This window comes from Temnothorax nylanderi, unplaced genomic scaffold (genome assembly GCF_030848795.1).
Source record: "Temnothorax nylanderi isolate EJ_2023f unplaced genomic scaffold, tnyl_v1.0 TNYL_tig0147_pilon, whole genome shotgun sequence".
Lineage (NCBI taxonomy): Eukaryota > Metazoa > Arthropoda > Insecta > Hymenoptera > Formicidae > Temnothorax > Temnothorax nylanderi.
The window spans coordinates 151367-168145 of record NW_027249209.1 but is presented as its reverse complement, the minus strand read 5'-3'; the positions used below and the strand labels follow the sequence as shown (position 1 = coordinate 168145).

General features: G+C 43.4%; 1 protein-coding gene across 4 annotated transcripts in view; it reads left to right on the top strand.

The window, feature by feature from the left end:
* Dll (homeotic protein distal-less) overlaps positions 1–16469 on the top strand; it is an 82747-nt gene extending 66278 nt beyond the window's left edge. For all 4 annotated transcript variants that reach the window (XM_071714811.1, XM_071714809.1, XM_071714810.1 and 1 more), the window contains exons 3-5: positions 8533–8695; positions 9989–10301; positions 11310–16469. In XM_071714811.1, coding sequence (XP_071570912.1) covers positions 8533–8695; positions 9989–10301; positions 11310–11328 — 495 coding nt within the window. In that variant the 3' untranslated portion in view covers positions 11329–16469. The remainder of the gene's footprint in view (positions 1–8532; positions 8696–9988; positions 10302–11309) is intronic.
* Positions 16470–16779: the final 310 nt, after the last annotated feature.

Here is a 16779-nt window from a genome sequence, read left to right as displayed (position 1 = left end):
CTTTTTAAAAACGTTTGCCACGGCAAAAATCAAGTGACTCGATACGCTCACGACGCATTAATCGCATTTTAATTGTGACGTGACCAGCACTGTTACTGCGTGGTCATTCCTTAAGACCCAATAAATCTGCGCGAAACGCATCAACGGCGGACGTTGATGGATGACAACCACTGATTGGTATCCGTGGACATGAAAACGGAAAGCGGAGAAAAATACCGGGCAGAGGAGAAAAAAAGGCAACGGGAGCGAGAGAATGCATCGGTACGCGCCGGTGCGGTGTGATGTAACGCCGTTATGAATATGTACAAAATAACAAATGGCGACGGTACAAAAGGAACGGTGACGGTGTTGTACCGCTCCGCGCGACGCGGTATTCCGCTCGTCACGGTGTCACCGTTGTTCGCGGCACGTGAGCCCACTACGGAATTGCGTTTGATTTCAACCACTTTTCGTCTCTTGTCGCGCGGCGACCTCGTGCCGGCGCGGCGCGAACCGCGCGAACGCGCGGAGCGGACGCGGAGCGCGCGAAGCGTATAATAACGATATCGCGATAATCGCGCTTCCGATTAAGATTTCACCGGACAAAGCTAGCACGCGCGGCTTTGTGTTGTCGCGAACGGCCGACAAAACGACGAGAGGCGATTGCGCGCGACATTGTATACGCGACCCATCGCGCGCCAGCCATCGTCCGAGGTCCCATTATCACGCCAGAAAAATAGCAAGACTCCTCGCGTGTTGGCGCGATAAGTAAACCGGTAGAGACAAGTCCAGGTAGGAACGAGCTCGCTTGGCTTGCCTTTTTTCATTATGTTTCGTTGAAAGATATTAACTAGTAACTTGCTACTTAATTAATGTGCCTTTGAGCACATCGCGCGCGAGCGTGGCATGAGGGATGATAGGAGATCAAGATCGTCCTTCGGATTATGAGGATGTAATCCGGCCATGCAAGAAGTTGGAAGAGCTTAGCTGAAATCTGAATGCGGGACTCCATGAAACACGCGAATCACGCCGCTTGATAACATCTATAATTCCTTTTATATCATCGTCGGGATTCCGACGCGAACTTTCCCGCTACGTTCGCGGTCATACATAGAAAAGAAACAACCGTGAACGAAACAAAAGCGAGGAGGACCGCTGCACCGCACCGTTCGTTGGGGAATTTCGTTGTTAAGGTGGCACTGCGCATCACCGATGCCAGGCAGGAAGTGGGAACCGCCGAAGCAGCGAGGGGCCCCGGCGGCGCGTGGACGAGAGGAGCGCGAGGGCGGAGGGGGCCGACGTTGCATTGTAGGAGTGAGCGGGCGAGCGAAATGAAAAAAAAAAAGGCATTATAGCATTATGCGAACGAACGGAGCCCTAGTGACGCATTTACACGGCTGTTATTATTCTCCCTGACCTCCTACTCCCCTGTATCCTCCTCGCCCAGCCGATAGCTGGAAATGTAAACGCTTATGATATCCGCCGTGTGCCCGACTGGGCGACCGACCGTCCTCCTCGAAATATACGCGACATATGTTATCCAGCTGCGTCCAAGTGTGATTTCGGACATATTAGCGAGACGTGACGGAACGCGTTTAACAATTAGGAGAAGTTACATACATATTTTACAAATATCAAAAATAAAAGAAAAAGTAATTACTACTTTCTCTATTTCATATCTTTCAGCATCAATTTTTAGCCGGGCCAAGCATACCCGTGGGACCAAAGTTGGATCGAAATTTTCTCTTTTGATATAATACACGTGAGAGTTATCTCTTTCTCATTTTGCTCCATTTTTTCCGAGCAAACAAGTGCGCTGCTAATTCGGCGCTATCAGATGTACGCTCGTTGATCTACTTAGTTAGATCGCATAAAGGGCATGAACGAGGGTGACCTCTTCACCGTGCCCCCGCGTGATTGCCGCTCGCTGAAAATCCTCAGGCGAAGTGCACCGGCGGTCGAGCACCGATGACGGATTAGTTTGTTACGGCTTTCGGCCGCAGGTAGGCCGTACCGATACGCGTGATTATTTATTGTGCGGACAGATTGGATCATTCAGAACGCGCCGACGGGGGTCCCACTGTATCAAGGGGGATCGACCCGCCGCCAGGAATAACTCGAACCAACGTGTGCGACACAACGCTGCAATATAACTTTCAATTTCGCGTGGATCCCAACGTGAGAGCGCGCGATATAATTCACATTCCATAATTCACAATTCGATTGCTTTTCATGCTAATTTCATCGCTTTCCAGTGCGACAAAAATTTCTAGGATAGTGCCGCTAACAAAGATGTTATCTATCCACATAACAAATTGAATGTTACAGTTATTGGAGTATTTACAAAAAGTTTTTACAGTTGATAATTATTATCTAGCAAATTACGAGGGTTATATTCCAAATGTTGATTGTGAACTATTTACTGAGTTCATATTGTATCATTAGTCGTTCCGTCATCACCATCGCTGTAATTGCATTTAATTGTCCAGTCTCCGTTTCGATCAGATGAAGAATGAGTTACGATGAGGTCAGCAATGGAGAACATATATCACGCACAATATAATTGCCCGTTGGGTGGTACATGTTGACACAATTTGGCAAATTACATTTTAACGTGTTATAATAGAATTAGCAAAACGTTTGCAGATTGATCTGTTCGATTTTATTAGGAGTAAGAATACGGTGCATACATGTGTCACGGCATTTCTGCAAAATGTATTGATGTACGGTGACACGGCAGACGCACGATTCCTCGAATTTATCGCTATCGATGCGCATTACCGAGTCCAGAACGACCAGAACTATATTTCACGTAAATGCTAATCGTACTACACATATGACGAGTAATTTGATTATTCGTCGACGAGTAATTTAATATGTAGCACTTGTCGCCACGTGTCATCTAAATCAATATTGACAGAGTCAACTCTATCGATTCGAAACACCGAACGATCGCCAATACTGTGCAAGAAACAATAAAAAGACAGATATACAACTAAAACATTTTTTTTTTGATAAAGTTTTATTTGCTTTATGTATTTTTCGAATACATTATTGTTAGCTTTATTGACGAATGTCCGAAACATTTATTAGCTACGATCTGAAACGTGACATCACATCCGCAGTATTTCCAGCCTTCCAAAAAGAAAGGAGCTCAACTTCTAACGACTCATCCTTCCGCAGTCCCCCCCCCCCCCCTCGTATTAGGCGTAGGGACTTGAAATCATCGAGCTGCATCGCGATCCAAGGATGCAGCCCCGACGCGGATCGAATCGCGGTGGGAGCGTTTCCATTTATACAGAGATAATATTACTCCTAGATGCTACTCATACATATTAAACAGCATCGCCTTCGATTCGCGCTGCACTTTTTCGTCTAAAATCTTACCTGTCCCCTCGATCGCAGAGCCCAGTCCCCCCCTTCGTTCCCTGCCCGCTGGCATCCTCTTCCGTCCTCCCGGCGACGATCCGTCGCTCATTGAGTATGCATCAGCGATATCGACAGCGTCGGACTGTTACCGAGTTCCTCGCCCGCGGCGACGTCGGAAGCCCGTCGCTGGCCTGGCCGCGGCAACATCATCGGTCCGGCAGCAACGGCGTCCTCGCTTCCTCTTTTTGCCCTCACGAAGGCGAGACGAGACGAGACGAGACGAGGCGAGGCGAGGCGAGGCGAGGCGACCACCGGCTGCTCCGGCGCAATTTTTGCTCGCTCGCTCGCTCGCTCGCGCGCGGCCGCCCGACGGCCATTCGACGCGCAGAGAAACCACGTAACACGCGCGTCTAAGTCCAACCGAGAGATAACGACAGCTTGCCACCGTGCCTGCACCGGTGCCCGTCGGCATCAGGGTTGCATTTGTATCCCTCGGCTCGCTCGTTCGGTATTCTTCCTTTAACTCTCGCGCGACGCGAAGCCCGCGCGAAGATTCCGCTCGACGCCTCATACCTGCGTCGCTTGTTGTAACGCTGCTGGAGTATAAAACGATTTTGATTGCTAGCCTCGCGGCCAGTCGACGGCTCTATGATTCACTCGTGGAGTGTAATTTGATTTATTTCTCCAGTTACTCTTAACACCCGGTGTGGTTTCTTCATATGTGGCCTGCATGGAATTTCGAAATTTTTCATGAAACAAAGTTTATAAATTAAGTAAAAATTAATTTATAATTCTTTAATAAATTATTTATGAGAATGTTTAAAATAACATATTAATATATATGTTAATACACCAAAATATTTTAAACATGTGTGACGAAGAAATCTTTAATATTAATTAATTAATACTAAAAATTTAATTTCTCTAGAAATGTATTTAGAATAAAATCTTGTCAATATACATATATGATCTTAGGTTTCTCATAGAGAACATTTTTCTCTTTCAAGCGGTACGCAAATTGTGGGAAAGGTTTAATGGAAAGAATGTTAGTAACGGAGTAATGAGTAGTACAGGGAGTAATAAATCACTGACGACCGAGCTTGTCGTCGTATCCACCGCAAGGGAACAATCATTATTATCTCGAACCACATTTCGCACCATAAAACTTAACATTTTCACACGCGTTTCAAAACTTTCTCTATCAACTGAATCGGAATAATCGTGTAAGACAGCTATGAATAATATATTGATATATAGCAGCAAATATATATTATATAAAAATTAAATATCTGTTCGAAAAAAAGATTAAAATTTAGAGATCTTTTACAATATTCTAAAAATACATCTATCGAATAATTAATGAAAAAACTAATATATCCTATCTTTATCGCAAATAAAATATCGTTATCCACGGTCTCCAAATAAGGAGGCAGGCAAGAACCATTCGTACGAGTGTCTAACGTGCCCTGACGACACCTGGAAAAAAGATATTAATTAAAGCTTTGCGCCGAGCGCGCCGACACGCGTAAATATATCCCGCATGCCGTGTTCCCGCGAGAGAGAAGCCGCTGACGGCTCGAAAAAACGCAAACCCAGCTAACATTATCCTCGCGAACGAAGGCACATCCCTTACCGTCGATGCGCGTCGTACCCTGTCAACGTCGGCTGTAAATATCAATAAACAAACCGCCGCGCCGCGCCCGGCGAGTAGAGCGCGATCCGCTCTTTCCGGCTGGCCAGGCCGACCGACCAGTTGAGCGAAATAAAGCACGTCGGAACCGGGTTTTAGCGCTGCTGGCCTTTGTCGGGCGCCATCTCTACTCGGCGCAACCGGGTTTTTCAGCGAGCAATTAGAAAGAGATTTATTTGCGCCGGCACGCCGGGCGCACGCTTGCCGACCAAGGGCTGCTGACGTTGGCCGCATATTTTTCGCGATAAATAACGCGTATGTATAGGGTGCTTCGGGATGTCTTCTGATAACAAGTGCTTGGAAGAATCTGAAACCGATTTTTCTTTATAAATATTGACAAATATCGGACGCAATATGGTCCGCATTAATCATCTTCAGGTAGTTCTTTTATTATCAAGATATGCTTGAGTATTTTATTCGAGAGAATATTAGTACCCCAAATTAATCAAAGAATCTGTCATTGAAATTAAGTAGAAAAGGATTATGAGACACTCTGTATATCCTGTAGTATACATGCGTCTCTGTCTTTAATGAAGAGGCCACGGGGGAGTGTGACGATGCGTGTTTCGCAAAACAGGAACTATATTTTATTTCTATTTTCTTCATGCTTATGTATAATGCAAAAGCGCTGTGCCGTACCTACCGATTAGTTCTCAATTTGCCCTAAATTGCCATTCTGCATTTTAGGAAAAGATGCGCGAAAAGTAAGATTTCTACGTCACAGTTAACTTGCATATTGTTTTTGCCATTAATTATTTGTTTCAAATTTCTTTTATCTTTTGTTTAGAATACTTGCAATCCATACGTCTTTCCATATTTCACAGTCTTTTATTTGCCTGATATATGATTGCATTGTGCAACTTATCGAAATGTTCTAATTAAGTTCTTCGCTCTTTTTGATCTCATTTGACACTCTTGTCGAATAACCATAAAGCGATTGTTTAATCGAGACCCACATCATTCACCACGTCAATCGCGTGATTCCTCCACTGCGCAATAGTCTATGAAATAGCATGCACATACGTACGTTCATGTCATCAACTTTTTTACACCTTGAACGTCAATCAAAAGTTAAACAGTTACTTTAGTTAACTAATACTACGTTTACGCGAGCGTTACTTCTGTAGTAACTTATGATAATTCCTTCGCGTAAACGGGATTTTCTAGTAACTTACGATAATTTACTCCGCGTAAACGAGTGAATTATCGTAAGTTACTACGGAAGTAACGCTCGCGTAAACGTAGTATAAGTCGGTTCAACTAGCAAGATAGAGAGTCAGGCGTTTGAAATGTATCGCGAAATAGTAGCAACATTATATAGAAACGAGTTCGTTAAAAGTAAAGAACAGGTTCACCCAATTGCAAAAAGCCGTGTTTACGTACTGTTTCATTAGTTCATTACGTTTTATCAAGAAATTTTATTTTATCAACGATACGGTCACTGCATTCGAAAGATTGATTAAATAAATGTTGTGCTAATCAAGCAGATGACAAAAAAAAATAGAAACGTTCAATTGTTTTTTTTGCTTACGCAGATTTCCGCGATAAAGAATTTTTTCATTGTTCGTTTGATAATTAATAGATAGCCATATATGTATATGTACACACATAACGGTATAATTTATTTCATAATTTACATTCCTACCGCATGCGAATGCATTGTTCGACGGGACTAAGATTACCATGAAAGGAGAGTAATCTTTAATTGTGAAAAAATATTCTCCTCTGCCTGATGAATAGAGGCGCGTATTCACTGTATTATTCATCTCGCAGCGTTTGATCGACGCGCGACGTGGCGGTGGAATATCGAGTTTGATATCTGTTAAGCCCGGATGGTTTACAGCGGATATTATAGGCTCGTTAAAAAGTCATTAGGCGTGGTGTACTGTTAATAAAAAACGCGTGTCTCTGATTTCATCCGAGTCATTCGGCGTAGCCGAATATTTCTAAAACGTATGACGGAATAACGGAATCACGAACAGAAGAATACGCGTGCGAAAAGTAACAATCGACCTTGTATGAGATATGATATGAGAAATTTTATTTTTCAGAGATCGAATGATCTATTGACGCGAATAATATGCAAAAAGAAAACGTATATTGGTGAACCCAGAATAATTGAATAAAATCAGATGCAGAATTATTTTTATTAAATAAAACAGATTTTTTTCACAATAGAATAAAAGAAGAGACGTCGCGCAGGGGAGAACGAAGTAAAAAGGAATTTTTCGACGATAGGATTTCTTTCGCGGACTAATTCGCGACGACACGTCCAAACATATGGCTTCGGCTCGGGCTGTCGTATATACATCTCGCGTAAGTCGCGTATTCCTGTACACGTACACGCGCTTAGCTCCGCGCGGCGCGGGGTTACGTAAGATTGAGCCAGCACGTCACGTGCATGCGGTGCATGTGTGCGGATGCTGAGACAAAAAAAATACCGCATGTGCAATCCTAGCGGTCGCGCGTGCGCACCGGTATACGCGCCGCAGGACGACGAAGCTGCTTTGCCGCTGCGGTTCTATGCATCGCAGCGAGGAGGCAAAAGAAACGATGATTACGAAACGGCGAGTGTGTTCTTTTTCTTTTCTTTTTCCTTCGTCTTCACCGCGGCGTTCTAACCCGGCAGTACGGAGCGATGATGCGAAGCATCGGATTAGATGCTCGGGCAATGCTTTTGCGCATCGCGCGGTTGCGAAATTATATTTTCCAATCGCGTGTCGATAATCAGGCGATGCATCTCAACGAGATCGCTCGCGGTTCTATTTTTCTCATCATTTTATGGATTAACGGTTCAAGGAAACATTGTAAGAATAGATACATTAATGACAAATATCATTAATACTTATTAGCTTTCATGATATCAACGATGAGACTGTATATTTAACATAACTGGTGTCGATGTTTATAAATATTACAATTTATTGCGACTACGTTTATGAGTGAGATGATTTATTTTACTAAGTATGTTGTGATTTATACGAGATTTATACCTTGTATGAATATTCAAATCTTCTAATCCCCGACTCAAGAAATTAGTTATCGTTATATAAATGCACAAACGACGACGTTTTAAAAAAAAATAGTATGACAAGTTATACTCGTGGGAACGTAAATATGATGTAAATGTTAATGTTAATAATCATTTAATAAATATTTAGTATGATATACAATAAACATATATTACTGTTCTGTCGCAATACTTTCTTGTCCTCGCAAAGTTTTTCTTTTTATCTTATCTTTCTCGCTTATCTATAACATCTTCAGAAAGTTGACGGAAGGTACCTTCACTATTATGATAAAATGAAGGACAACGGATTAATTAATATTGATAAGATTATTTATATTTGTTATCGGTGGAATTTCGAAATGTCAAGTCTGACAAGACACTTTTGTCAGACAAAAGCATAGGATGTGTAAAAAAAATTTCTTACTCTTTGAACTCACGTTCATGAAAATCTATCTCTAACGACCGTCACTGATTTTTCTTGCAGGTGAAAATCTGGTTCCAAAACAGAAGGAGTAAATACAAGAAGATGATGAAGGCGGCGCAGAGCGGAGGTGGCGGTGGCCAACACAGTCTTCTCGCGGGTGGAACCGCTCTACCTGGAGGACCATCCCCTCAACCCGGTCAACCTGGAAGTCTCATGCAAGGAGGTAAGTTGCGATTGCGTATATAAAATATACACTTATCTGAATTAAACGAAAAAATATTCACAAAAGAAGAATCTTTCCTATCGCGTATTTAATTGGTATCTTATTATAGAAACGTGCACGTTCGATCGATTTACCGTCGATCGAATCGTTCACACGATCGACCGATCTATTTTCGTGAATACGATCACTCGCGCATTTTTAATTGGCTGAACGTCCACCAGCGTTAATTGAATGTCACTGACGTGAACGTGCGCGATGATTGCGCGCTTGACGGGGGACTGCTCCCATCACTTTACCGCATCGTCGCCGCAATTTCTCCGCGCAAATGCCGCTTTGCTCCGTAATTACAATACTAATAATCCAACGCAATTTTCGCGGTCTGCACTTTTTATCGCGCCTTTGCCGCTGCCCGTATCGCCGACAACGACGAAACCGCTTGCCTTACCGCTGCTCTCTTTCCGCGGCTAACGGTAATCTAGAATCTGCCTAGTGAGTGATTTATTCGGAAATGCGCCACGAAAGACACAGCCAGTGTAATTAACCCCATCTTGAGAGATTTCTCTTGCTAGGAATGCCACTCTTTCATGACGAAATTTAGTCCGTACACTTCTCAATGCACATTATTTAATGTCTCATGTAGTGATTTCGATATACGATATGAATTTTATCTTTATATGTGAATAACTTTGATATAGTTTAATTTTTACAGTATATTTTCATTAAACGCGATTAAAACGTTAACAAATTAAACTAATTTTTACGCTAATCCTTTTCGGATTAGATGTTGCAAAAATTAACAAGCATAAGTGAATATAAATATGTGTATACTTCATAATGTACCTCATTACTTACACTAATGAATACAAAACTGTAACAGTCCCGTGCTTAAGAATAGCATCAAGGTAACACAAAGTTTCGGAAAAGATAAAAATCGGAACGCTCCTAAATGGCGGAATATCACGGAAACGTGACGTACAGTCAGGGATGAACTATATACAACCTCCCCTTCTCCGAGCGGAGACCCCCAACTCGACTTAGAGCTTGCGAAATCGAACGCGCGGCCACCCTCTGGAAACTCTTTCCCGTCTCGTAGCAGCCACCAGATGCATTAGCGCACAATACCGTTTCCCTCGCGCGCTTAATACAATTTGCGACGCCGGTCCCATTCAGGCGCATGCAGCTGCATGTGCAGGAACGCGACATAGCTGAATACGACGACAGCGGCTACAGCGGTAGCGGCCGCGAGATTCGGAGCGGTTCTGAAACGGTTCCCGGTTCACGTTTGTGTTTCAGGGGGCGGAAGTTCCGTGTCGGGCAGCCCGACGACGGGTTATCTCGGCGGCATGGGCGGTGGGGGTGGCGGTCACACCCCCGGGAGCTCGAGCCCCGGAAGCGAGATGTCGCCTCAGCACAACGAGAGCCCGCCGGCACCCTCCTGGCCGAGTGAGATGAAGCACCATCCGCATCCGCACGCGCCGCCCCACTCCCATCATCACCCGCACACGGCCGGGCATCATCCACCGCCACCGCCACCGCCGCCACATCACGCGGGTTACATGCCGCAGTACTCCTGGTACCAGGCGGACCCCAACCCCGGACTACTCACGTAAGTCACTGTCTTCTCCGAATCGGATCGACATCGATGGAGGCTTCGATACGTTGCCTTCGGCAGCTAGAGGTTATTGCGAAATTGCTGCATCTAGTTCTTAATTCTTATACGGTACCATTGTATGTTGAAAATGAGAAATGCGTTAAATTTGCTATCTGAGATTGAAACTGAGAGCGACATTAAGCAGCTCAGAATAGAGGAATGTTCACTCACAAAGTTCAAAATGATTATCTAAATTATATGTAATATCTATGTTTCGATCTTTATATAACGATGCTATTTAGAAAATAAAAATAGTTGCGTCTGAGATGAATCGTGTTCTAAGATATGGAACATCTATCGCGTTTCACGTACAACGAGGAAACAGCATTCTTCAAATGTCTGCATTTGATAATAGCTTTGTCATTCTAGCTGCTATAACTCATATCGGCGATTTCTGCGCGAGCAATAATTGAATGGTACTTCGATACTCAATCATAGACATTTTCAATTTGAAATTAAAGTGCGACGCGTCAATCAGCGCGCCTCAACGCAAACTGGTACTGCCAGTCACGTGTCCCCTTGGGACACGTTGGACGTTTCTCCTATTCACTGAGTACCAGCATGACACGACAAATTTACCTCACTCGCCTTGCCGTAATATCCATCGCGCTGTGATTCCGGAAGCTTCAAAGTTACCGCATATCTCTTTAATAATATAATAACCGCGAGGACCGGCGCGATTATACGTGCCACACAGACCGAGCGTGAAAAATACGTATGCGCAGCACGGATAAATGTGCAAATTTTATGAAAGATTCAACATACTCTGGTACACGCTTAACTTGAAATTAATTGAAATAAATTAATTAAACATTGGCAGAGAGTTAAATTTTTTGTACGATACCGGAAGAAATAGCCCGATATTGAGAAGTAGAGCGCTCAATCTTTTGAAATTTCGCAAAATCTCTCTCGTCACGCGTCACAACGTTTTCTAATTGAACGATCATCCGTGTCTTTTTGCAGGGTATGGCCAGCGGTTTAACGAAGATGTCCCTTGAACTGAGTTCAGGTGAGCGACCCCTTCGTGGTGCCGCGAACGTATCCCAGCGGTCCCGCCCCAAAGTGTGAATATGTGTAGCGCCTCTCGCGAGGAAAATTGAATGTTAATATTGTTTCTAATCGTATAATGAAACCCGCATGCCGGTATCCGTGCGGGCCGTCCGTCGAAGTGAGAGAGCAAGTACGAACAGTGCGACGTCGTGTGTGTGTGTGATACACGCCCCTTAGCAAAATATTAATAATAATACTAATGAGATGAGAGAAATGCAACCACGAATGCCAGTCGGCGACGATATAGACGCTTCAAAGCTCAAAGCTGACGGAGAGGACCGACGCCCAAGGTTTCCAGCCAACATGGACTGTCGACAGTAGCGTCGCGGAGAATCGGAAGTCATGAACGATCCGTGCATCGAGTGACTCTTGACTGATTAGTGACGTTGTTTTCGGTGCGCGCCGTTTTGTTGTGCTGCTAGACGTTTCCTCCTCGAGCTGGAATCGACGTTAGTTGGAGGAAGACAGGAGCGACATCGTCGTACGGTGAAGTAAAAAAAGTACGTTGTAAAAAAAAGGGTGATAATGATGTTGTAACAGCGATTTATGACCTAAATTCGCCGAAAATCCGACCAGTGACCGTTCGTGATGCGAATTCTCTAAGGACGACGTCGTTTCATTGATGATCTTGAAGTTCGATTTACGAGTTGGAGGGTACTTGTAACGCTTCGCGTATGATTGAGTGATTGTCACGATTGTAACGCTTTTCGTGTTTGACAAGTAATCGTTGTCGCAAAAAAATAAGAGTCGCGAGGAATCTTTTTTCCCGAGGAAAGAAAACGTTCTCCGGCTTCTCTATATGTCTGTTCGTGTCGACCGTCGTGATTGCGTGCATCGGATCTAATTTGATTACTACGGTTAATTATAAGCAGAGATTGCCTCCAAGTAATTGTTTTCATTGTGAAAATGTTGTTGTCCGCCGTTTGTCAAGCGTGGAATTGCATGCCGAATTTAATCGCTACGGTTAATCAAATAAACAAGTTACGTGATACAATAATAATTTCCTATACGAAAAAAGATGTTGAATTGACGTTATCATCAATTTTTACAATTAGGTATTAATTGATTTTTTTCTATATACCAAAAGCCTCAAATTTATAATTTATCGTATTTTCTCTTTATTTCTTATTTTTCGTTTATTTATCTCTTGGTAAAATTTATCTCTTGGTTTAATACATTGAAATATTTTATAATTTGATCAATTAATATTTTTATGTAAAAATTTTAAATATTAAATTTGAGGCTTTTGGCTTAGTATTGCCTCTATTATTCTCACACACATTTATTTTCAGAATGAATCTGATAGATTTCATTTTAATTAAAATATCATATCGGTAATGATGAATGAACAATTTACTAATATGATAATTATGATTTGAAAATAAAAATTATTTTCTGGGATTTATTTGGATGAGCTCGCATAATTACCATTAATCCAAACTTAACAAGTTCTGATGATTACTGAGACTAATGCGATAGTGTAATAGTGGCGATAATGATATCACGATTTGGAAAACAGAAAAGAACGCAGATCAGGTTTGAGATCCCTGGCCTACAGATCCGGCGCTCATCTCTGATAATTTATGTTCAGGATAAACGTAAGAAACTCCGGCGAACAACGGGACCAGGTCGCGTGATTCTTTTCAGTGCTCGGCAAGCCGATATTTTCGTCACCTTTCTAAATCAGCCCAGTCTGGCACAATCGTGCATCTCTAAAAACCAATTTCTATCTCCTCGCAAATGTCAATTGCCGATGACGTTAGGCCGGTCGATCCTTTGTGACAGTTGCCCAACAACCGCGAGCGCGGCTTGACCTACTTCGTGCTGGATCTCGCGCGATAGATGGACGAGAAGAACGACAGGGTTGGCGAGGTCTCTCCGGGAAGATAGACGAGGGGAAGGGAGAGGGAAACGAGAGACAACGTTGCATAAACTCGTTGAGTAGTCGTTCCTCAAGGCGGTTGGAAGTAATGAAATCCTAATGACATTTTCGTGAGTCAAACGATCTCGGCAATCACGGTGGCTCGCTGTAATCACCGGTCCCTCCTTCCCGGATGAGGCAACTGGCCGGAGGCCTCCTCCGATGAGGAGAATAATACGCGAAAGACGAACGCGGAGAAACGAATAGCTAGAGGAGCGGAGCTGGAAAAAAGTCATTATCTCCGTTGGCGACGCGCGGAATGCCACTGATGTTTAGGTACATTAAGAACTTCGGAAAACGTAGAGAAGATTCGTTCTAATCTCAATATCGATTGGTTGTCCTTCGATTGTAGTCTCTTTCGTAGTTCTGTAGTCTAACCACGCAGTCCGCTCGATTTTTCGTTCAGTTGCAATACTTTACATTACATAACGGATTAATGATGGAGAATTTTTATTTTAAAAATTATTTTAGTTTCAAAAATATTTATTTATTTATAAATTTACAAAAAAAATGTCATTTTGTTAAGTATATCACTTCTCGTTTTGCGAAAAATTTCAAATTATAAAATTGATAAACCGGAAGGGAACTTCAGTAAATTAATTGTAAGTCAAATAGAACGATTTGCTGCCTCTGAAAATCTAGCTCTCGCGATCTGTTCGAATTATCAAGGCTTTTTCCAAGTAGCATCTCCCATTTTTTTTTCTTTTTCTATCACAAGCAAGGCTATGCTCGAACTCTATCAGAAGAGCAAAACGCGAGCTTCACGCTATAAGCCGTTCACGTTGCGGGTAAACGATGGTGGACTGTTTTACGCTGTTTCTTCTTTCGCTGTCCGCCGTCGGCCATGTTAGGTCACCCTTGCCATCTTGCGTCGCACAATATCTCCAGCTTTCCAAGAGGCGACGCGAAACCACAAAAACGACGGCTGTGGCTTGCAACCGCGGGAAACTGGGAGGGTCGGGCGGGCCCCACCGCTGACCCAGATCCACGGTCTCGTCAGTGCAACAATGGTCGTCGTTTCATGAGAACGCGTGATGCCGCGCAGTTCCTGTCCTTCCTGATTCTGTCTTTTCCTTCGCTCTGATTGTTACCGTTCGGCACATGTCGGTCGCGATGTGCTGCGCCGAGACCGCCAGGTCTCACTTCCGCACTCACATCCCGGCTCTCAAGATCGCGAAAAGTTAAATATGACTTCTTCAACTTATGTACGTGTCTTCTAATGCGCTAATTCGAACTTAACATTGGAAACTTAAATTTCTTAATTTCTATAGACGTTTATCATGACAAAGGATCTTCTGCAAATATTTCTCCGGCAAGACCATTGATCCGACATGGTCCCACCGTTAACCCCTAATTAATTGTAATTAACAGAATTTTCACGATCCGAGGTTCCGTCGAATTCTCGATACAATCCCAGGGTGAAACGGCAAAATTCACTTAACATTTTTATGTGAAGATATAATAACTCGTCTCAATCATGAATCAAATTTTGAATAATCTCACAGCCGTATGTTTTTCGAACCCGCTTATTGATAGAGTCAGCGATCGAGTACGCGGCATCTCTCACATGGCAATGCACCCGTATAAATTCTCCCCCCGATTTCCCCGATTCCCTGGGAATCGACGAGGGCGTCGGCGCCGCGCAAGTCGACGCGGCGCGGAAACTCGGGACGGATTAGGCTGCCGGGTTCGCCCCATGGTGCACAAAGAGAACAGTACAAAACTAGTTTTATGCCCTTCCGCTCGTGTCGACCGCGCTTGCTGTTGAACGCTGGTACGCGATTACGTCGCGTGTGCTTGCGTAAAATGCCTCGCGGCGGAAAAAGGGAAGAAGGCGGGCTGGAAGGTAGGCTACGGTCCGGGGGATCGATGTCGCTGCGCCGGGGCGACGCGGAATTCCTACGTCGTGACGTTCAACGTCGTCGTCGTCGGGTGCACGCGAAGGATGCACCGGCGGCGGCGACGACGGTGACGACGACGACGACGACGACGACGACGACGGCGACACGACGATTCTCTCCCGTGTATAATAATAAGTGCCGTTAGATTTAACCGCAAGCCGCGCTGCGGAGAACTAGGAAGCACGAAGACGGCCTTCTCGGACGGGTTCTTGCGTTTTGATTCGGTGCAATAAGAAGGTGTATGCGTGTATAATTTAAGACGAAGCTCCCCTCAGTTCCTAAATTGCGTGTGTAAAGCCGGAAATGCGAAAAAAACAGCGTAAAACAATTGAGCGTGGTCGAAGTGACAAGGCGCGCGTGTTTTGACCATTGTTGTCGAGACTGGCGCAGAATTTCCTGGAAAGTTGCAGTTATCAGAAAAGACGAATTTACCTTCTATATGTGCAAAGCTCTGTTCTTAAATTTACGTAAATCTGATTACGTAAATCTAAAGTAAACGAAACTTCAAAAAATTGTAATCCTAATTGTATAAAAAATAATTTATACGCGCGTCTCTATGAACGTAATCTGTTTGCGAAGAAGATGTACAGTTTCCAGGAAATAATGCGTGAGACATTAATCTCTACATCGTAAAAAAAAAGACGTCGATCCGACAACTTCGATGAATAGCGTGCAAAATGAGCCGTGTGGCTCATCTCTGCCACGCTTTCCTCGAATACGCGGATTATGATAGCACTGCGCGCGAAAACGAGTGCGAACTTAATGTGACAGAAAGTACGCGAGCGAGCGAACGCGCGAGAGAATGAATGAGTGAATGAGAGAGAGAGAGAGAGAGACAGAGAGAGAGAATGATAAACAGCATAAAGAGTCCATAGAATTTACTAGCGTTACTAGTCTCGGTGCAAGCCATCGGAGATCGATCAAACTCGGCAAGGCTGCGAGATCGAACACCGAACATGTAAATATTGCATCGGGGCCCTCTAGCAATGTAAGCCGTAAGTGAATCTGTGTAAAATACGATATTGTGATAAGAATGTAAAGAGATGCGGAAAAAAAACGAGAGACAAGAGGAAACAAGAGAGGCCTAGAAAATCGTCTATATACATATAGGATATAACACGGCAGACCCCAATTTATCGATTTTACCGAGTACCCTTGTACGGATATAGAATATTACGAGAAACTAAAACACCTTAATTATGATTACTATTGTATAAAATATGAATAATAACTAATTAATTCAATTTAAAATATCGTCTCATAAAATTCCGCATATGTGTTCCTGTCCCAATGTAATCCCTTCGTTTTATGTAAAATATATAAAATAATATATTTATCATAAATACTTTGTGCTAATTTTTAGGAAACAGTTCTATTCAATCAGTATAGCTACATGCTAAATTAATGAGTTTCTGAGAGGTGCTTTTTACGAAAGCTTCTTAAAGAAGCATGAAAATATCCGTGACGATCGATTTAACGATAAAAGAACTTTTTTTTACGATATAAGTAACCCGGTTTAGAAGAAAAGAAATTACCGGGTCGAGATGCGCCTTATACGATA